Below are 21,948 nucleotides of genomic sequence, written 5' to 3'. Positions count from 1 at the left end.
GTCTGACTGGGGGGGTGGGGGGTGGAGAGGAACATGGGCCTGGGGAAGGCGGGGCAGAGGCCGGTACCTACTGTGCGCCGACCCGCGCCAAGTGCACAGAACTTTCTATCCGCACAGGAGCGAGTGCCAGGCCTGCCTGGGCGCTTATGCCGCCCACAGGACCTCTACGGAGCCGTGGTCCCAGGACACGTTGCGTCCCGGAGGCCAGTCCTAGTCGGGAGCGGATGGTCCTCGAGGAAGAACTGGGAAGGTCCTCCCCAAGGTCCCGAGCACAGAAAGCCTCCACGCGGCCTGGAAGCTCCGAGGCCCCCGCCTGTGGCCCGCTGCCTCCGGGGAGCCCCCCCGAGCTGAATCTGCCCGACGGCCGCTGCCAGCCGCGGGCCCACGAGCCAGGGTCCCAGGACGCCCTCCCGCCCCGGCCCGCTGCGGGCGCCCGCTGGCTGGGGGAGGACAGACACCGTGGCCCGTGGCTCCGTCCCGGCTCAGCTGGATGAGCCGGCCCTTCTCTTTCTTCCCGAACAGGCGGCCGATGGACGACTTGATGCCCTTGCGCTTGGCGCCCTTGTGCAAGGAGTCCTGGCTGCTGTTGCTGCTGCTGGGGTTGCTGCCCTGATCCTCCAAAGCACTGAGGACGACAGCCACGGGGAGAAACACACTTTCACCATCACGGGCCGGGGGCCAGGCCTCAGGGAGCCCTCACAGTAAGTGGGGGAGGGGTGGGCGCGAGCAGGCGAGCCGGGACACAGCGCGTCCTTCAAACAGAAGCTGTGGGGGGGGCGTTCAGACACCTGGACGGGGGAGACTCGGCCCTGCAGAGGCAGGGGAGGGGCCCGGCGACCCTGGGGTCCGCGGACTCGGGCACGTACCTCCTGCCTTCTTCCTGGCTCAGGGCTGGATGGCCAAGCTTCTCTAGCCGCAGCGTCCTGGGTGAGGAAGGAGGAGAAGTCTCACATTTTATGGTGGCTTTATCCTCTCGGTTCTCTTCCCGAGACACTGGCGACTGAACAGACAGTGGAGCCGTCAGGGAATAGAGGGAGAGACCTGGGGCCTGCCTACCCAGCCCAGACGAGGCAGAGGAGCCTGGAGAAGCGCGGCAGGAAGGGGGGGCCTCTCTGAGCCATACCGGACTCGGGGCCCAGGGGAGGGAGGCCAAAGGGGACGGCCTTGGGGGGCGACCCCGTGAGGACCCGGCTCGGCTGGGCGGCACTCACCAGCAGCTTCCTCCTATGTTTTCTTAAGTCACTGGGCTGGAAGAGAGAGGGGAGGGGATGCTCAGACTCACCCTCCGGGTCCCGAGAGCCAACCCAAGGGGGGCCCAGGGTCCTAGGAGGGGAACATAGGGATCAGTGCCTCCCACAGGCCTGGAGACAACCCCACAGCGGAGAAGAGCTGGCCTGGAGACGGAAGCCAGGGCCACCTCTGGACAAGAGGGGCACGTCCGGGCCGGCCGCGGGTCTCGTGAGCGCTCTGTGCCCACACGAGACGGGGCTGAGGACGCGTGGCAGGCCCTCTGCGACCCCAGGGGGCAGGCGGGGGCCCCACACACTGGGTCGGCACACATCGTGGGAAGAGGACGCTGGGCCCCCCGAGGACGGAGCCCAGCAGGCCTGAGAGCCCCCGGGCTACTCACCCACCGCCCCAGGGCACTCACCAGGGTCATGATCCCCATGCGGTCCAGGTCCTGGGCAGCACTGCGGGAGGCCAGCTTGGGTGTGGAGCGGCCACTGAGCGGAGGGGATGCGCTGGCCAGGGACAGGGCGGTCAGCGAGGTGGGGATGGAGCCGCGCTTGCGCAGCTGAGTCAGGTTGAGGGCCTCCACGCTGCCGCTGCTCACTCGAGTCTCGATCTCCTCGGCACGCAGCTCCGTGGACTCCTTCTCCTCCTGGATCATCCTGGGAGGGAGGCGAAAGCAGGCCTTGCGTGGGCCCTGGCGAGGCCTGTGCCACGCTCCCCACCCGGGCCCGGGCGCTGCTCCCCCTGCAGCTCACACCACGTCTCATCCCTTCCTCCTTAGCTGACCTCGGCGACCACAGCTCCCCAGTCCAACAGACGCCGTCCCCGGGAAAGGAGGCCCCAAGCCGGCGGGACACAAACCATCCCGGATGGCAGGACTCGACCTACCAGACTACACGGGCAGCCCCGAGTCAGCTCAGGGGCCTCAGTTTCCCCCGTACCTGACGTTCCCAAACACACATCCTTTAACTGACACCGACCCCTGATGGACTTTGTTCCACAGAGAAACGAGAAAACCCACGATAACCCTGCAGGGGCTGGGGTGGGAGGGGGCCCGGGAGACGCGCGTGCGCACACCCTCACACACGCACACGCGTGTGCGCCGACTGGGAGCGAGACCCGAGGGCGCTAGAGGGCCCTTCCCCCGTGGCCCGGGGGTGTGCAGGGGCCACGAGGGCCCTTGGGTGCTTTCCTTTGCAGAACACAAGTCGGCAGCCCTACGTGCGAACTCTCCCGCCGGCGCCCTCGTGTGTGCGTGTGCGTGTGCGTGTGTGTCAGGGAGGGAGGCCTCCTTTCCAGCGGGTCTGTGAGACCCAGAAGTCGGGGAACCATGGAGGCCGCAGCCCTCGGCGCCGTAAAGCCTGGTGCAGCTGGGCTCAGATGTGGCCTGGCGGCGGGTCGCACGCGACTAAGTGTCCCCAGGGGCAGCTGCAGCCCAGGTGGGCGTCCCCTTCCCCGCTTGCGAGCCTCGCCAGGATGAGGGACGCTGCAGAATGGGAGCCCGGCTCTCCGCCTCCGCCCCGGGCACACCACACAGCGCCCCGGGTTCCTGTCCCTTCCCCGGGAAGCGGGAGCAGCGCTGCCTCCCCGAGATGCACGGCCGAGCGGAGCACCCGCAAAGCCCTCCCGCGACTGGGCCTCGGCGGCGGGGGCTACGGGCTCAGGGCCCCAGTGTCAGGCCCCCAGGGTCAGCCGAGGTCGCACCCTCCCGCCCCGCACCTGGGCCCAGACGGAGCACTCGGAGGTGCGGCTGCGAGACCATGCGTCCTGGGAGCCCGCTTCCAAGGGGCTGCCCCTGCCCCACCTGATCTCCTCGTTGATGGCGTCCAGCTGCTCCTGCAGCATCATGGCCAGGGTCTGCGCGTCCGAGTGGCCGCCGGGGGAGGCAACGTCCACGGAGCCCACCAGGCCCCCGGGCTCGTCCTCATCCAGGTCAGAGATCTCGGCGTCACTGTCAAAGGCCGGGGCAGCAGCGGGGGCCAGCACCCCAGGCCGTGGGGACGGCTCCCAGTCCTTAGCAAAGGAGGGGACAAGAGTCGTAATAAGACCCCAGACAGCCCAGGAGCAGGACCACCCCCATCCCGGCCGCACCGGCCTCTCCCGAGGACCCTCGCCAAGCGCAGGGTCCCAGGCCCGCCTCAGGCCTCAGGCCTCAGAATCTGCACTGTAACAAGTGTCCCGGGGGACTTAAAGCACAGCTCAAGGAGCCGGGTAGCAGAATGGTTAGGGACACGTCCCAGATAGAGGCGGCCTTGCTGGGAAACCTGACCAGTAGCTGTGCCACCGTCGTAAAGTTGCTTGACCTCTCTGTGCCTCAGTTCCCTCATCTGTGGAACGGGGACAGTAGTGGTGCCTGCCCACGTCGTAGGTGACGGTGAGAGCAGAGCGGGGACACGCATGGAAGCACCTAGCACGGGGTGTGGCCCACAGCGGGCTCTCCGGGAAGGCCACCCCTTCTGTACACACAGAGTCACTATGGGGCTCCAGGGCCCGAGGGAAGCCGAGTGGTCCTGTCCGTCTGCGTCTCCACCGCAGCACCCCGCGGTCAGCCCTCTGGGGTGGTGGCCGCTCGGAAGGCACCCGACAAACCTCTCCAGCCCACAAAAGCGGGGAAGAGGAACCCGACAAACCTCTCCAGCCCGCAAAAGCGGGGAAGAGGAGAGAGCACAGACGTGGGCCGCGCCAGGAGGGCAGGGGGCGGGCCTGGGATAGCGAGGTGCCCTAAGCCATCCTCTGGCTCCCACAGCCCCGAGCCCGGCGGGCGCATCTCCAGCTCCTGGGCTCCTGCTGCATTCTTAGCAACGGAGAGAGCTGAGGGCGAGGGGACAGCGAGATGAGGGGACGCCTCGGCCTTAGGGAAGGCGGGGACTGGCTTCAGGGCAGGGTGTGGGACGCAGGGGCCCTTCCCTGCCTGCATCTCCCCGTCTGCCCCCGCTCACCCACCCCGGGCCAGTCTCAGCAGGAACACAAGGCTGCTGCTCCGAAAGCTTCAGGTGCCATCCCCAGGGCCTCGTGACCCGCCATCCCTACCTCCCTCCTCCCCACCCCATAAACCACAGCTTTTGCTCCAGGAAGCTTGCCAAGTCCACCTCAGCCCTGCGTCTCCCACCCTGACCACCAGAAACACGCCTGCACGCCGGGCACACGTGCACTGGCCTCAGCAGGGCCGCGGGGACCGGCCGGCCGCCAGCCCCGCCACTTGCCCACCAGGAGGCCGAGGTGAGGGGCACAGCTGTTGCAGCTAACAATGGCCCCAACCCCAGGGCTGCAGCTGTTGTCCACACGCGGGGACGGGAGGGGGAGGATTTGTGCCGCACGCCAGCCGTCTGTGAAACCGGAGCCAGGCACGCGGCCGGACTGACCCCAAGCTCCCTGGGGAGACCCCTCCACACTCACCCCCCACCCTCACCTTGGCAGACTCCTCCCGGAGGGCCGAGTAGCGGCGGTGCAGGCCTGAGGGCGCGTGGGGGGCTGTGCCGAGGGAGAAGCGCACATCCGCTGCACTGCCCGAGCGCGACCTGGGGGGGGGGAGAGCAGCCCTGAGGCTGAGGCCCCGCGCGCAGCCACCAGGCCCAAGAGTCGAGGGATCTCGGCTTGGCGGAGAGAAGCCTCAGCTGGCAGAGGGCTACTGTGAATGGCTAAGGGCCGCCGTGTGAACAGGAGATGCGATTTAGCCTCTGGTGCCCCAGGGATCAGAACGATCCAGAAAGTTCTAGGGAAGCAGCTTCCATCTAACGTAAGCAGCACCTTCGAATGGCAAGATTTGGCTCAGGATGCAACTGGTGGCTTCAAAAAAAGCTGAGCTCTCCATCAAAGGGGTACTCGGGCCGAGGGCTCGTGGCCCTGAGAGACTAGAAGGGAGGGTCTCTAAAGATCCTTTTTTTTAGCCCTGAGGGTCTTTGTTTCTTTGTCTTCTCCCCAGCGACCGCCCGTGGGCTCCCCCATAATCCTGGCCAAAATGAACCCAGGCCGCTCCCCATCCCCCGGAGGCTTCGAGAGGCCCTGTTCTATCAGGGATGTGGGCCGGATGCCCCCTGGGCGAGGTTTCAGAATCCCAGTAATGTCTGGGAGGCCTTCCCTCGTGGACTTCTTCCCCACGCCTTCCGAGTTTGGGGTGTGAGGGGGCCTGAGGGGCCCAGGGCCCGGGGATGGGGACAGGGCAAGCCTACGGTGCATTGCATGAGGTAGCTGCAATGGGGCGTTACTGCTCATCCCCCCTTCTGTCCTGCACCTCAGCCCCAACTCCGTGATGGGTCCAGTATTCCTATGGCCAAAGCCAAGAATCCTCAACCACCAAGGAAAGCAAGCAGTGCAAATAGCTTGGTGTTCCTGGGTCATGAGGCTTATTCACTGGGGTGGGTGGGGGGTCTCTTCTGAGAAACCTACAGGAAGGAAGAAGTCAGAGGAACCCCAACTCCCACTCCCTGCCTCCGTTGCCTGCTTCTCCCCACCGTCTCCCATACAGTAGCTCCTGGTGAAGCGAAGACGGTACTCACGTCTCTACCACCCAGACGCCCACAGGCTGCTCTTCCTCCAGGTCATCGTCCCTTTCCCTAATCCCAGCCCTGCGTCTCCACGTTTCCTTGAACCCCTCCAGGGAAGCTGATCCCTATTGCCCTGACACAGCAAGAGCATCACTCAAGGGACCTCAAAGACGCTCTTCTGTGAGACCGTGGTTTGGAGAGAAAACAGCCAGGAGCCCGGAACCTTGAGTGGCATCTACTAGCAGCATCCTCCGTCCTCACCCTGCCGCTCTGGGTGGAGAAGTGGCGGCGGGATTGGGGTCTCAGTTCAATGTCAATCGCTTCACAACATGTAGAGAAAAATCCAGAAGTTCCCCAAAACGTGGATCTAATTTAAAAAATACCACTCACCATATCTTAAAATGCTCTCAGAAAAGGGGATGTCACAACCACAACATGGCACCTCAGCGTCCAACAGTTGGGAAGTTCTGGATGCCTCGCTTCCGTCCCTGGCGCTGCCCTTTGCCCACTGCCAGCTATCTGAACCTCGGTGGCCTGAACGCTCAAACAACAATCCTCCAGAGCCCTAAAGACGGTGTCTCCAAAGAACTAGAATGAGCCACACACTGTCCGTGAGCGGGTCCTACGGGACAAGGGTGAGCACGTCCCCCGCAGACCCGTCAAGGGCATCTCCCGTGGCACTGGGGCGGGAGCATCCTGCCTCTCCTTGCCTCCTGGCAGCCTCTGCTCAGAGGCCTGGCGCCCCTTCCAAGCTGCCCAAGTGAGCTAGGTGACCTCGACCACGTTCTTGGGGTCTCGGTGTCCCACCCTGGATAGGAGGAGGACCCTGAGGTCCTGGGCGGTCTTTTGGTGGGAGGAAGCCTCCTTCCTCAGGGTCCGGGCAGGACCCCATCCCAGCACGCCCAGCCTCCCGCGCTCCAGTACCTGGAGTGGACGCCATCCACAAACGGCCCCCCTCGACCCTTCAGCTGGTCCACCTCTTGGCGCAGCTTCTCAATCTCTTCAGACAGGCGGCCCTGTGCCAGGCAGACCCGGGATGGGGGGGGGGCCAGGGAGGGGCGGAGAGGGGAGAGAGGGACAAAAGGACAGCAGAGTTGGGGGGAAGCAGAATGTACTGCGAAGTCCAAAGCCAGGGGCCCCGGCCAGGCCCACAGATGACACCAAGAGAAGAGGTCCGACTGGAAAGCGAGCAGAAGGGTGGGCAGGGGCGGCAGAGGGGCAGGGCCAGGGGAGGGTCTGTCTCGGGCAGGCTTCTAGCGGGGCAGAGCTGCTGAGCCCTGGCCCCCCGACGCGCGGCAGCGGCACAGACGCGGCTGAGGCAGGGCCGGGGACGGTCCTCCCGGCTCAGGGACTCCTGCGTCACCTGGAGCGAGGCCCCACCGGACCCGGGCCCTGCTTCTCCGCCCGCCCTACGCCCTCTGCGTCTTCACCCTGGGTGGCGAGGCGTCCGCCGCGACGGGCTCTAGCGAGGATCCGCGAAATAACGTCTGCGCAGCCCGGCGCCGCCCGCGTTCCTTCCTCACCAAGCCCGGCCCGCCCAGGCCGCCCGCAGCGGTACCTTGTGATGGTGCTGCTCCTCGATCTGCCGCTGGGAGCTCTCCAGCTCCTGGATCAGCGTGTTCTGGGGGGACAGCCGGGAGCTGGGGACCCGCCGCCGCCCCTCCTGCCCCTCCTGCCCCTGCCTCCCCAGCTCTGCCCACCGGGCCTATGTCCAGGACACGCCCCGCCCTGACACCCCAACTGCTCCCCTGGGCCCGCCCACCGAGACCTGTGACCCCGACCCCGACCCCGACCGCACCACACCTTCTCCTCCAGGGCCGCCATTCGCTCCTTGAGGTGCAGCTGCAGCCGCTCGTTGGACTCGCTGAGCAGCCTGTCCACGGTGTCCGACAGCCGCTTGTTGTGGTCCTCGTTCATCTTCTCCCGCTGGCGCACCTGCAGAGCCAGCACCCCTGCTCCCAGGTCACCCCGGGGTCGCCCATCCCCGCGCCTCACCCGGCGCCAGCCCACTCACCTGTCCCCTACTGGTAGGCCCAGAGCCCCTGGCTCCGGCTCCCAGACCACCTCCTCTGGCCCCTCCATGGCTCTGTCCCCACCCAGGCCCCATCCCCCCAGCGCCCACTCTTCTTAGGCCTATCCACATGCCATCTGGGGAGGCTGCCTGGGGAGCCCAGCCCGGTGCCCTCACCCTCGCCAGCTCCTGGTTCTTCTCCTCCAGCTGACCCTCCAGCTGTCGCAGATGCTCCTCAATGTTGCCATGCCTTTCTTCAGCCTGGAAGCAGGCATGGGTCAGTGCAGCCGTAGATGCTCGGCCCTCCTGCTCAGGGCCTGCATCCCACACACCCTCAGCCAGGGTACTGTCCGGGACGGGGCCTCTTACCTGGAAGCACAACTGCCACCAGCACTGCCCTCTTCCCAAGCAATATCCACACCCTGACTGCTGTTTCCCCAACCCTTTCTTCCTGCTCCGAGCCTGCAGCTGGTGGTCCAAACTACCCCACACTTCCAGGAAAAAACTCTACTTCAAAGCATGAGCTACCGTAAATCTCCTTTATGCCTCCAGGTAGATGGATGGACCTGCACTTAAGGGCAGAGATGCAAGCCAGACTTTCTGGGTTCAAATCCTGGCTCCCTCTCTTCTCAGGTATGTGGCGATGGGCAAGTTATCGGACCCCTATGTGACTGAATCTCCTAGACTATAAAGATGGATGATAACAGCACCCATAAAGTGCATTAGCCTAACACCAACCCATAACCCTAACTACTAAACCTAACCCTAACCCTAACCCTAACCCCTAACCAATAACCCATAACCCTAATACCTAACCCTAACCACAACCTGAACCATAACCACTAATTCCTAACCCTAATCCCTAACCTTAAACCTAATCCTAACTCTAACCACTAATCCTAAACCTAACCCCAACTCCTAACCCTAAAAAACCCAACCCTAATTTCAACCCCTAATCCCTAACCCTTAACCACAACCTTAACCCCAACCCTAATCCCAAACCCAACCCTAACATCTAACGCTAACACTAAACCTAACCACAATCCAACCCTAACCCCTAAGCCTAACCCTAACACCAACCCCAACACTAACCACAAACCCCTAATCCTAACCCCTAACCCTAACCTCTAACCCTAACCCATACCATAACCCCTAACCCCTAACCATAACCATAACCCCAAACCCTACCTCCTTCCCTAACCAGAAACCTAAACCCTAACCCCGAATATCTAAACCCTAATCCCTAACTCCAACCCCAACCTTTAATCGTAATCCCTAATACCTAACCTCTAACCCTAAGCCCTAACTCTAAATACTAACCTTAACCTTAACCTCAATCCCAACCCTAACCACTAACTCTACGCCAAATACCTAACCCCAACCCGAACCCTAAACCCTAACATTAACTCTTACCCCAGAGCCAACCCTAACCAAACCCTAACCCCTAACCTAACCCCAACCTAACCCATAAACCCTAACCCTAACCCTTAGCTCTTAACCCTAACCACAACGCCAACCCCAATCCCAACCCTAATCCCTAGCTCAACCCTAACCCCTAACCCCAACAGCAACCCTAACCTTAACCCCAAAGCCAACCTTAACCCTAACCCCTAACCTCAAAACGTAATCCCTAACCCTAGCCCCAACCCTAACCCCTAACCCTAATCCTACCTCAACCCTAACCCCAACCCTAAAATGTAACCTCAAACCAACCCCAACCCGAACTCTAACCCCAACCCCTAATCCTAATCCCTAACCCCAACCCCAAATCCAATCCCTAATATCAACCCCAACCCTAACCCCAAACCCCTAAACCTAGCCCCAACCCTAACCCTAACCCCTAATCCCAACCTGAGGCCTAATTCTAACCACTAACCCCAACCCCTAACCCTAACCCCAGCCCCAACCTTAACCCTAACCCCTAATCACAACCCCAAGCCTAACCCTAACCCTAATCCCTAACCCCAACCCCTAAATCATAATCCTAGCTCCAAGCCAAACCCTAACCCCTAATCCCAACCCCAACGCTAACACTAACCCCTAACCCCTAACCCCAACCCTAACCCCTAATCCCAACCCCAAACCCAACCCTAACCCCTAACACTAACTCCTAATACCTAACCCCTAACCCTAATCCCTAACCCTAAACTTGAACCCTAACACTAACCCTTACCCTAACCCAACCCTAACCCTAACCCATAAACCCTAACACCTAACCCCTAGCCCCTAACCCTAACCACAACGCCAACCCCAACGCTAATCCCTAACCCCAACCCTAACCCCTAACCCCAATGCCAACCCTAATCCCTAAACCTAAACACAACCCAAACCCTAACCCCTAATCCCCCCAATCCCTAACCTCAACCCCAAACCCAACCCCAACACTAATCCCTAACCTCAAACCAACCCCAACCCCAAAACTAACCCCAACCCCTAATCCCCAACCCCAACACTAACCCCTAATCCCAACCGCAACTGCAACCCTAACACCAACCCCTAATCCTAGCCCCAACCCTAATCCTAACCCCTAATCCCAACACCAAACCTAACCCTAACATGAACCCCTAACACTAGCTCCAACCCTAACTGTAACCCCTAATCTCAACACTAAGCATAACCCTAATCCTAACCCTACCCTAACCCCAACCCCTAATCCTAGCCCCTATCCTAACCCCTAACTCCTAACCCCAACCCAAACCCCTAATCTCAACCCCTAACCCTAACCCCTAACCCCAACCCTAACCCCCAACCTCTAACCCTAGCCCCAACCATAACCCCTAATCCCGACCCTAACCTCAACCCAACCCTAACCCTAACCCTAACCCACTGAACACTGTGAGGACTAGTGAGACCATCCACGCCGACAGGTCTGCTGCCACACGGGGCGCACGCTAGCCGGGCTGTCACCCCCGGGTGGGTGGGCTCCCCCCAGGCCTGCGTCTCCGGGGATGGAGAGCCCAAGTCCGCGGACGAGACTGTCACACATCCAGCAGTCGGGAAACCCTCCCTAGAGCCGCCCCGCTGTGACTCGTGTGAACCTATTAATCACGTCAGTCCATCCCTTCCTGTCCCTCTGGGGACATGCTGAGCTGCCATCCCAGCACCCCAACCTGGCCCCCTACATCCTTAAACCCAGATCCCTAGGAGCTAGCACGCAGGCCAACCCGACGTCACAGAGGTGATGCCACGAGGACGGCCCCAACGCCTCATCAGGAGGGGCGCGACTTCCTGGGTGGTGGGGACAGCCGGGGGCCCCCAGGCTCCAGAGGCCCCGGGGCCTGATGCTCATGCAACGCGGACGTCCTTCTCCCCCTGGCTGGGCGGAGGCGGCCCCAAGCGAGGTCCCCGGAAAGCGTCAACCTGCTGCGAACACCCCTAAGTCCTCTGGACCCCCTGCCGCAGGCCTGTGCCCGTGCGTCGACCCCGCTCCTCCAGACCCGAGGGCGGTTCCAGCCTGGACGCCTCCCAGTAACTGTTACACCCCGTCGGGCACAACCCAGGCCCTGCACTGACCCTAAAGCTGCAGGCCTCAAGCGACCGGGCTTGATCCCTAGAGCCGGAAGGGCCCAGCTGCAGGACGCCGGCGACGCTCAGCCTACGCCCCCTGCACCCACGCTGCTCACCTCTCCTCTCGGATCTCCTCGTTCCGGGGACGACGTCCTCGTCTTCCACCCAGGCCCCCAACAAAGGCAAGTTGACGCAGCGCTCTGCGCCCCCGGGGTCTCACGTCTCCCAGGGCTCCTGGGCCCTTCCCAGGGACGGTCGCTCCCGGGGGTGAGGAGGGCATGGATCACAGGCGCGTCCCAGAGTCACGCAGTGCGAGGCGCCTTCCTGGCTCCCAGCCCGAGTGCCTCCCACGCTCTGCACCCCCTGCGCATGCCGGGGGGCTCGGGAGGCGGCCACGGGCGGGCCGGGCCCACTTGCCTTGGTGAGGGCCGCGATCCTCTGCGCCAGCTCAGCCTCCACCTCGGGCAGCGTCTCCGCCTTGCGCATCGTCTGCTGCAGCTTCTGCTCCGCCACCTCCAGCAGCTCCTGCAGGTGCCGGGCCTTCTCCTCACACTAGCACCGTGGGGGGGGGGGGCGGTCAACAGGGAGTGCCCAGGCTCAGGAGAGAGCAGGTGACGGCCGGAGGAGCCAGGGGGCGGGGGTGGGGGTGAGGACAACCTGGCTCTGGGCTGCCCCCCACGCGAGGACGGCCTCCCCCCTCCCCAGGCGGGGCCCCAGGGGCTCTAGGCCAAAGGGGGGGCTACCTGGCGGTGCAGGGACTCCTTGTTGGCCAGCTCATTCTCCAGCTTGTCGTTGAGGTCGTGGATGGACGTGGCCTCACGCTGAGCAGCCAGGTAGCGCTTCTCTAGTGTCGTGATCCTCTCCTCCATGTCGTCCTTCTGGGCCAGGGCCTGGGGCAGGAGCAGAGTAGACGGGCCGGGGGCCATCAGTGTCCTCTGCGCCCCCCGCCAGGGCCTGAGCTTGACCTGGCCCTCTCACTACTCCTCCCCACGGTGGCCCCAGCAGGCCCCCCACCCCGGCCTGGCCCTCCCTGCACACCCAGGGCACGCGAGCAGCCCCCCACCCCGAGCGCCAGCGCAGCAGGCGGGGCCGGGCCGGGGGGCCTCCTCTCACCTCCCGGAGGTCCCGCTGATGCTTGCTGCTCTGCTCCTCTGACCTGATGAGGTCGCGGCGTGCGGTGCCCAGGTCCTCCTCCAGCTCGGCCACCGACGCCGTCAGGCTGACCAGCCGCTCCCGAGCCTGGCTCAGCTCGAAGTTCTGCTTCTCCAGGAGCTCCTGCAGTTCCTCCACCCGGCCCGCGTCGTCCTCCAGGGACGGTGAGCCATCCGTCAGTCGTCGGGCTCCCGGCCCGCCCGGGGCCGGCACCCCCAGAGCACATCCCAGCTGTGCCCCCAGGGGCCCCAGGAGCCCACCCCACACGCTGACCAAACACTTTTGCTCCCCTGTGTCTCTTTTGAAAGGACTTTCCGGTTCCACCTGCCGTGTGAGAATCCCGTAACCCAGGAAGGGGCAGCACTAGGGCAACAAAGGCTCAGACGCAGGAGGGACCTTGCCCGACACCCACACACAGGCAGGTGGTACTCGACCGTCCAAGTGGACAACGTAGAGGTGCCGGGCAGTGTGTCGGCCACACGACAGAAAAACCCACAGATTTGTTCGCAGGCGCGTGGGGGAAGAAGGAAAGAGCGATGGGAATATTGGAGAGCGCCCCAGATGTCATTCCAGCACTCGCTCTCCTGAACCCAGGCCAGCGGGGCCCTGACGTCCAGTCTGGGGGCGGCGCCCCACCCCCCACGCGGTTCCCCAGGACCCACCTTCCACAGCCGCTTGGGTCCCAGCTCCACCGTCCCCTCCTCTTCTGTCGCTCCATCCCGAACCCCTGCCCCCTGCTGCAGGGCAGACACCTGTAGGGTGGGCCCCCAGGGCGGTGAGTCACAGAGAAGGCGACTCCCTGCGCCCCCGCCTGGCCCAGCCGCCGGGCCCCCACAGCGGGGAGCCCAACGCACAACAGACGGCAGAGCAGCGGGGCCGCAGCGTCCAGGCGGAGGGGGCGCAGGCCACTTACTTGCTGGTGGGCACCTGCCAGCTGCTCTTCCAAGGTGGTCACGCGCTCCAGGGCCGCTCGGAGCCGCTCCCGCACCTGCCCAGGGAGGGGGAGATGGAGAGGACAGGGGGCCCCCCGGGACTCGTGCCTGCGGAGCCTGGGCTCCACGCATAGCCTGGGGCAGGAGGCAGCCGAGAGCACCTCCCTGAGGGCCTGGCAGTGAGGCCACTGGGAGGAGAGGGCAGCTGTCCCCTGCACACGGGCCGAGGAACACGCAGAGAGGGGACCCCCGGAGGGAGGCCCCGGGGAGGCGAGGCTGGCCGGGGCCGGGCCGGCTACCTTCTCGTCCAGGGCCTTGTGGTGCTCGAACAGCGACTTGAGGGCCTTCAGCACCTCCACCTCACTGGAGACCCCGGATGGCGACTGGGCCTGGCGCTTCACCACGGTCATGCGCAGCGACCGCTCGTGGCGCGACACCAGGCACTCCAGATGCTCCAGGAGTAGCTGGCAGGGGCAGGGGCAGCGCAAGGGGAGGGCGGTGAGCCGGTGCCCGGGGGCCAGAAGGGGGGCCAAGGACCACCGGGGGGACAGCAGGACGCCCATGCCGCCCTGGCCTCCGCCCCAGGGCCCCGACCTCCCACGGCCACCCCCCAAGACAGGAGGAGGTCAGCAGCGGGCGGGAGATGCCTGGCCCTGGCCTGGCCACCCCCGTGGTCGGTGGGGCTCAGCCCCCACACACACAGGTCACCCGCTTACCCTGGTATTATTCCGCTCTGCCTTCAGCTCTGAGATCTCTTCCTCCCTTTCTAGAAGCTGCTCCCGACACATGCTCAGCTCCCGGGTCAAGGTGGCAAATTCCTGCAAGCCCCCAAGGCCCCTGAGTGCTCGGGGGCTTTCCCCGGAGCTGCCTCCTGCTTGCCCCATCGCTGATGGGGTCTTCGCACCCGCCCCTTGCATGGGGCAGCTGCCCCCACGAAAGCCCCCAGGCATCCTCACTGCGGAGCGGGACTGGAGCGTCCCGGGGGCGGGGGCCACATCATGGGGGACCACGGGGTCCCCCGCGAACTCCATGTATGTGTTAGGGTGCGAGGGGACGAGGTGGAAACAGGAGCCAGAGAGTCCCCGAATCCGCTCTGCAGCCCCCGCCTCCTCCAGCAGCAGCAGTAGGGCCTGATTACGTCATCTCCCCGGCACCCTGAGGACCCACCAAGGCCTGGAGACCCAGAGGGGAGTCTCCCGTCCCGTGCGGCTGGGTGAGGTCCCGACAGAGACCCATGGGTGCTGCACGAGGAAGAGAGCGGGCTTCAAGGCGAGGGCCCCGGGGAGCTGCCTCTGCCTCGCACGCCCTCCCCAGGGCTCTACAGCTACGGGGCCGGCGGGCGAGGGAAGCGGCCACGTGTGTGCACGTGCGTGGGCGTAGGTGTGTGAGAGAGAGAGCAAGGCGGCCGGCAGACCTGGCCGGAGGCCCCAGGCTCTAGCCCACGTTGCAGGGATCCCAGCCGCGGTCCAGGGCCCCCGCTCCGGCCTTGCCCAGCGCCACGCTCGGGGTCCCCCCTCCGGGAGCCCTGCTCCCAGTGCGTCAGGCCCGCACACGCCCAGGCGCTCTCGTGGCCCAGCTTGTCTGGGTCGGGACACGCGTCCTGAGGGGGAGGCTGGCCCCGGGCTCCCAGGCCCCTCGCACCCTCCTGGCTGACGCAGACATCATCCCGCCCCGGAGTTTTCCGAGCGCTGGGCCACGCTCTGCGGGCGCCCGGGGCCTGGAGCGGCCCCACCCTGAGGCCTCCTGCACACGCGGCGACTCGGGACGGGAGGAGGCGTCCCCGAGCCACCCACAGGGGCCTCGGCAGACAGGGCCGTGGGAAGGGCCGCGGGAGCCCGAGGGCAGAGCCGGAGAAGCCCGGCCTGTCAAGGCCATGGCCAGGGGTGGCCAACACCTCACACCCTAGGAGCCCAGGCCTGGCCCACGGCTGTTCCACGCCTCAGTTTACACGCACAGCAAGCTCACACACACACTTACGTCCAGAGACAGGACTCGCACGCCCCGGCCCCACGCCACCCCCCAGGGACCCATGTTCTCTCCCCCAACCCCCTGGGCTCCCACCCCAGGACACCCGCCTCCTCCGCGACCCCAGCCCATCCGACACCTGCTGCCAGGACCACCTCCCGAGGCGTGACACCGTCTACAACGCCGACTACAAACTTCTTGTCCTGGTTTTCAGATTTCCCTCTCGTGGTTCCTTTGCACACACCTAAGATCCGGGCAGCCCGGTCACCCGCTGGGTGCAGCCCTCCGCCAGCCTTCCTGGTTCTGCACCTCTCCCGTCCCCCCGGAGGGCCCAGCCCTCGGTCAGCCCCTGAAGAGATCACGCCTACGTTTCGAAGCCCGTGTCAGGGGGATGCACGTCCCTGGGGCCTTTGCAGACACCCCCCGGGGAAGCCTGCGTCCCCCGCTAACGCCGGCTGGGACGGAGCTGGAGAGCCCCAGCCTAGGAGCCGGTCTGCGGCCACCAACACTGCGAGCGTGGCCACGTCCCGGGCCCTGAGCTGGGCCCTGGGGACACAGTGACAACACAGACACGGCCCCTGCCTTCCTGAGGCTCCCAGGATGGGCCTGAATCAAACCCCAGCCGTGTCCCATCAACCCTGCGACCTCGGACAAGCGGCCCAGCCTCCTTGAAGCTCCGTCTCCATCTGGAAGCTACAAGGACAGGCCTCCCAGCAGCGAGCAGCACGGGTCAGGCAGCGACTCTTACCCCGGGGCCGGTCCTCCAGTCCCCCTCCTGCCTCGTCGGTGAGCCCCAGGGCAGGACTGGCTCTTCCATCCCCCGGCCGCCCTGTCCTCCCTCCACCAGGACCCCGTGCCCCCCAGGAGGCATCCCGAGGCCCTGCCACCACCTCGTCTGAGCCCTGCGCCCACCGGGCTCCACCATCACTCTTGTCCCCACACATGTGGGGACGGGCGTGGAGCTGAGTCTGCAGCGGGGGCTGCTCAGGGGGCCGCCCCGGGCCCCCCCCACCCCTGCACACGCAGGCCGGGCACCGGGCCCATCTCAAGCTTCACTGTTATCGTGTGTAAAACAGAGGACGGAGGTAGCAGGCGGTACCCACGTCGGAGCTGCAAGCACGAGGCGAGGCCGCAGCGCGCTGACCCCGGGGCTCAAGGTCCCCGGCTTGTGGGCCCAGCCCTGCCTAGCATTTGCTACGCGACGCCTCGTGTGTTCCACGCGTGCAGTGAGGGGTGGACCAGTTGATCCCCAAGGTCCCGTCTGCCGCTGGGCTCCCCGGGGCTCGTCCCCTTCCAGCCTCGGGCGCCACCTGCTGGCCGCGCGGGCTCCCTGCGGCGGGCGGCCGGGCCCCGGGTCCAGGGGAAGCCAAGTCCGGCCAAGGAGGGGGTGAAGGTGCACAGGGACGGGTTCCGGTTCCACGGAGGGACACGCACGAAAGTCACATTTATTGATATGCAAACAGACGCAGATAACGGAAAGCCCAGAGCGGCGGCCCCAGGGCTGGGGGGAGCCAGGACGGAGGGGCACACCTGGCCTTACCTGGGGGAGGGCAGAGTTGAGGTGGCGCTGCAACTGGTCCCGCTCGTGCAGGGCGTCCTGCAGCCGGCTCTGCGTGGCTGCCAAGGTCTCCTGACTCTCCCGGAGGGACTCCAGCAACTTCTCCCGCTCATCCAGCATGTTCACCATCAGCTGCTCGAAGTTGGCGTCAGCATCGGCGCCATGGGGGGGCCCCAGGGGGTCCCCCTCGTTGATTGTGGGCATGACCTCGCACATGGCGGGGCTGGGCCGGGCCTTCTCAGCGTCGGGGGACAGGGGAGGAGTTCACGGGGCTGGCACCCCCGGGGGGACCTGGTGCATGGGTCTCGGAGCAGGCGCCAGGCGAGTGGACAGGTGGGCAGGGGCCTCGCCCATGGCATCAGTCGCTCTGGCTCTGAAAGGGGCCTGGCGCCGGGCGCGCCCCTGTGCACAAGAGCCACAGGGCCTGGCCTAACCTCTCGGGGCTGGGGCTGGGTGCCCGGGGTCCCCAGACGAGTGGGCAGCAGCCGAGCGTGGCCATGACGGGCAGCGAGCGCGGGCGTGGGAGAGGGCCCGTTGCTTAGGCGGAGTGTCGGAGCCTGGCAGCGTCCCAGCTGGGCCCAGCGACACCCATGGTTCCCGGAGAGCGGCCTGCAGGAGAAGAGGCTGCCGTGAGGACAGCGTGGGGGCGGGCTGGGGGGCGGAGGGCGGCAGGACACGGGGCCTCTTCCCCAGGCTCGCTCACTCAGCGCTCCCAGGGCGCGCCCCGTCCTCTGCCTCAGCTCCCCGCCCCCGCTGTGAGGAGCAGCGCAGTGGACTGGCTCCCCACCCACGTGGCTCCCCGGCCAAATATAGAAATGATTCAGGCAGTGGCAGGGGAGCAGGCAGCAGGCTGCCCAGAGTCCTCCCGAGACGAGGGGGGTGCTGTGCCCCCAGCCATCCTCCCCACACCAGGCCCAGGGAAGCCAGACGCGTGCAGGGTCCCAGGGATGTGGACGCACACACGCAGACTCCTGGGCCCCCAGCCTGCCCACTGACACGGCCTGGTCCCCGGGAAGGGCTGGGCGGGCCCTGGGGTGGCAGGAGCCCCGACCAACTCCACGCCTGTCACGCAAGGAGGCTCCTGGCTCCCACACCTGGCGGGGGGCAGGCTTCCGCTCGGAATTCACGGCCTGCCTCCCGGTGCTGGAGCAGGAGCCCAGTGACCTGAAGGAACCAGGGCGGGAGGGGCGGGGGCTCACTCTCCTGCTGCGGGCGGGCCCCTCGTCCACCCGGGGAACTGCCAGGGCAGGCCCAGCTGGGCGAGCAGCACGTGCACCTTGACTGCGCACAGGGAAGCCCCAGGGCGGGGACAGGACGGGGTGCGGAGCGTGCAGCTGGGGACCGCTCCCCCTGCCCTGAGCCTCTGACCCCCTGCCCACCCCCTGGTCCCTGGGAGGCCACCGCGGTAATCAGGCATCACAGCTCCTGCTGCCTGAGAGGGAGTGAGGCGGCCGGCACCGCAGCGCGCTCCCAGGAGATGCTCCACGAACGGTGCTCTCCGTTCTTCTACCACTTGGGAGACACAGGGACAGCATCTCGTCCACCCCTCTGGCAATAGGCAGACTCCGACGGGCAGGGAGAGGACAGGAGGTGTCAGACCCCACGTGGGAAGCGGGACACCCGCTGCCGGGCCCCCTGCACTGTACTCAGGATCTGGGCAGAAATGAGGGCAGCAGGGGAGGCTGGGGAGGAAGGTGGGCCTGGACTGGGCACCTGGCAAGGGAGCCCAGGAGTTGTGGGGTACGTGGGCAGGCCCATACCTGTACAAGCAGACACGGAGACGGGCGGCCTGGGACGTACACAGTGGCCACACACACGCCCCAGACACAGACTGACACAGACACTAACCCAGGGGATCCGTTCTCATGCTAGGCAGCCACCGCGGAGGGTTAGGGCCCCGGGGGGTCAGGACTGTCACGGCTCCAGGGCTGGGAACAGCAGCCCCTCCCCCTCCCCCTTCCCCCCTCCATGAACTGATGAGGGAGCGGGAGCAAAGGGCAGGCCGAGGAAGGGCCGCTTGGGGGAGAATCTGTCCTTCAAGGAAGAGCCCGGGGAGCTCAGGGGCCCAGGGGTCAGCGTCGGCCCAAGGGTCCCCAGGCGTCCTGCCGGGTGGTGGAGACCAGGGAGCTGGGACCTGGGACCTCTAGGCTGCCTCTGAGCAGGTAGGTGACCTCGGTCTTGTCACCACCCCCGGAAGCTCTGCTGTGAGGAACCCCCGCCCCCGCCCGCCTTCTGCAGCCTCCAGGGACTGCAGAGAACAGCCTGGAAAGGCAGGCAGCCCCGCAGGCCTGCAGGGGCGGGGCCAGCCCCGAAGGTGGTCGTGGTCGTGATCCTGGTCCTGGTCTCCCCTCCCCGAATCCTCTGGTCGTCCTGGCGGCCAAGAAGCTGGCAGCCACGGGCTCTTTCACAGCCTCCCCCCAACCAGGTGCCAGGTGAGCCCCGCACCCCCTCGGGAAATGGGCCACGGCGGCAGGTGGAGCCCAGAGGGCGATGCCAGGCAGACGCCCCAGGACCCCGGCCGGCGGTCAGCACAGCACCGAGAGCACAGGGACCCTCTGGGGCTGCCACGCCGGGACGCCCGGGCCTCTGGCTCCAGGGCCGTGGGAATCGCGCAATTGTCATTGCGGCCCAACAGGAGCCTCCTCGACTCCTGCACAATTTCTAAGTGTCACTCGCACGTCCTGATTCGGAGGCGCCGGCTACCAGCCCCCAAGTGAGCATGTGAGGGGCTTCACCCGGGAGGAGTGTGGGCAGGCTATGAAAGGGGGTGGCGCCCCAGAGCAGGTGCGAGGGTGGGTGTGCGTGTGCGTGGGGGGGGGCAGACCCGTATCACTAAACACACAAGGGCAAACCTGCGGCCTCTCTGACTTCCCAGAAGTCACCCCCATCTCTTCCCAACAGACAGGAGGGCTGTGCACTTGGGTCTGCTGCTCTGGCCAGCCACGCACACACGCACACGCACACACACGCGCACACATGCACACGCGCACTACCTGGCTCCCCGCGGCCCCGCCAGATGGCAGGCAGGCCCCGCCACGCTGAGGGAGCCCGAGGGCAAAGCTGGCAGCCCTGTGGAGGCCACAGAGCCAGGGCCGGGTCGGCGGGGCTGTGCTCAAGTGAGCCGGCGTGGGCGAGGCACACAGGTGCCTCAGGGTGCAAGCCCCCCCTCCCCCGAGCGAAGAGGTGAGAGGGCACGGCCGACTGGAGGGCGGGAGGGAGGTGGGCCTCCAGGAAAACGCCAGGCCTGAGCGCGGCCCTGCCTTCCCGGGTGTCCACCCCGCGCCAGGCGCCGTGGGTCGATGCTCACAGTTCCCGCGCCACAGATGGGAGGATGGGGCCCCAGAGTCAGGCTCCGCGTCTACACGGCTGCTCCAGGGAAGAACCAGGATTCCACCCCAGTCTGTCTGGCGCCAAGGAGGCACGGGGTGGAGGAAGGGGAGGAGAGGAGAGAGAACGGCTCCCCCACGATTTCTCACCGTGACCCGGGGCACACAAGGGACGGCTGGTCGGGGCCTCCCACACCCGTGCCCCCCGGGAAGCCTCTGCGCCTCGCCGTCCACCGGGTGACCCACGCCCACAGCCCCGCCCACCACCCTCCGAATCTCTCCCACCCCCTCCCCCAGGGGCCCCAAACCGAGCTGTGAGCAGCCCCCGGAGCCCGCCCACCCCCCCACATTCCCACTCAGCTCCCTAACCCCGACCGTCCCCCAGGGCAGTGAAGTCCAGCTGCCCACCTCTCCTTCCCTCCAGCCCAGAAGCTTCCCCTCCTCTCCCCTCCCTCGCCCTGTTCAGCCCACCACCCCGAAAGCCTTGCCCTCACTCCTCCTCTCCTCCAAGAGCCCCCGGAGCCCCCCCACCCCCGCTCACCATCACGCTCCCAGGCTGACCCACTGCTCACGAGCTTCTAGCATCTCACCCAGCCTGCCTCAGTCTCTCCTTCGTGTCAGTCTAAGGAGCCCATCTCGCCCCTGGAGCCTCTTCTGAGCCCTCATGGATTAGATGGGGCCTTCCACAGGCCCAGCACGGCCCTTTACCTCTCTCTATGTGACACGTCTTCATCCAAAGACTCTGGGCCGAGAACCATCTCCTACTTACCGCTGGACGTGCCCACATGGGCCCTAACATATGTGGAACATATGTGGAAGAGACACACGTGACGGGATCGCTCTGGGCAGACCCTCCCCGATCAAATTCAAAGAAGAGGAACTCCGAAACAGTACAGACTGGCTCAAGGCCTGGGAATATGTTCATTTATCTGGAACTCTGAATTTTTTTTTTTTTTTTTTTTAAGATTTTAACCCACCCATTCACGAGAGCCCCAGAGAAAGAGGCAGAGACACAGGCCGAGGGAGAAGCAGGCTCCCTGTGGGAGGCCCGATGCAGGACTCGATCCCAGGGCCGAGGGCAGACCTCACCCGCTGAACCCCAGGCACCCTGTGCCCTCTGAAAGGTAAAGCTTGAGAGCAAGACGGGGGCCGTGCCCTGCAAGGCCAACTCTGGGGCCGTGCCCTGCAAGGCCAACTCTGGGGCTGATGGGTCTGAACTCTGGCTCCTCTGCTCACCACTCGGGTGACTCGGCAAAGACTTGATCTCAGAGCCTCAGTTCCTCACCTGTGAAGCGGGGAGGGTAGCGACGGGCACTTCAGGCCGCTGGTTTGGGGAGTTAGTGCCCCCAGGGCTGAGATCTCGGGGCGCCGCGGCAACTCCTGGGGCCTAGGCCCCTAAAGCACCCGAGGCCGGGCCCGCTCTAAGCAAAGTGAAAATCCATATTAGCTACGGGAAGCCATTCCCAGGAAAAACTCCTGGAAAAGCTCTCCGACGGCTTCTTACAGCTGCACAAATCCCCTCAAAAGCACCCAGCCCGGGCCCCTAACAGACCATCCGTGAGACTCTGTCTCTCTGGGCTCCAGGTTCCCAAATCTGGAACATGAAGACGGTCACACACGCGCTCGCTGGTGAGCTTGCAGGTCCACGAGGGTCAAAGGGGATGAGACACACCGACCTGGGAAGTAGAAAACGCCACCAGGTACCGGTGGGTGCCACCGCCGCCGACCCTCCACCCGACGCCAGGCGCGGTCCGGCGGACACGGAGTGGAGGTCTCTAGG

General features: G+C 65.4%; 1 protein-coding gene across 8 annotated transcripts in view; it reads right to left on the bottom strand.

Moving 5' to 3' along the window:
* Window positions 1-21,948, bottom strand: part of PPFIA4 (PTPRF interacting protein alpha 4) — a 46,065-nt gene that overhangs the window by 18,411 nt on the left and 5,706 nt on the right. For 3 of the 8 annotated variants that reach the window (XM_041760612.1, XM_041760616.1, XM_041760624.1), the window contains exons 1-18: window positions 16,825-17,785; window positions 14,036-14,137; window positions 13,619-13,783; window positions 13,301-13,375; window positions 13,050-13,139; window positions 12,349-12,540; window positions 11,979-12,125; window positions 11,653-11,787; window positions 7,906-7,989; window positions 7,521-7,652; window positions 7,276-7,338; window positions 6,642-6,733; window positions 4,643-4,751; window positions 3,038-3,246; window positions 1,652-1,892; window positions 1,212-1,247; window positions 867-1,000; window positions 459-625 (exon numbers count right to left, since the gene is read on the bottom strand). In XM_041760612.1, the coding sequence (XP_041616546.1) occupies window positions 459-625; window positions 867-1,000; window positions 1,212-1,247; window positions 1,652-1,892; window positions 3,038-3,246; window positions 4,643-4,751; window positions 6,642-6,733; window positions 7,276-7,338; window positions 7,521-7,652; window positions 7,906-7,989; window positions 11,653-11,787; window positions 11,979-12,125; window positions 12,349-12,540; window positions 13,050-13,139; window positions 13,301-13,375; window positions 13,619-13,783; window positions 14,036-14,137; window positions 16,825-17,058 (2,407 nt within the window). In that variant the 5' untranslated portion in view covers window positions 17,059-17,785. Of the gene's footprint in view, window positions 1-458; window positions 626-866; window positions 1,001-1,211; window positions 1,248-1,651; window positions 1,893-3,037; window positions 3,247-4,642; window positions 4,752-6,641; window positions 6,734-7,275; window positions 7,339-7,520; window positions 7,653-7,905; window positions 7,990-11,652; window positions 11,788-11,978; window positions 12,126-12,348; window positions 12,541-13,049; window positions 13,140-13,300; window positions 13,376-13,618; window positions 13,784-14,035; window positions 14,138-16,824; window positions 17,786-21,453; window positions 21,673-21,720; window positions 21,845-21,948 lie in introns of those variants that run through there. The other 5 variants (XM_041760570.1, XM_041760603.1, XM_041760579.1 and 2 more) reach the window with 4 other exon arrangements.

The sequence above is a fragment of the Vulpes lagopus genome, chromosome 1 (genome assembly GCF_018345385.1).
Source record: "Vulpes lagopus strain Blue_001 chromosome 1, ASM1834538v1, whole genome shotgun sequence".
Classification (NCBI taxonomy): Eukaryota; Metazoa; Chordata; class Mammalia; order Carnivora; family Canidae; genus Vulpes; species Vulpes lagopus.
This window is presented reverse-complemented; position numbering and strand designations above follow the sequence as displayed.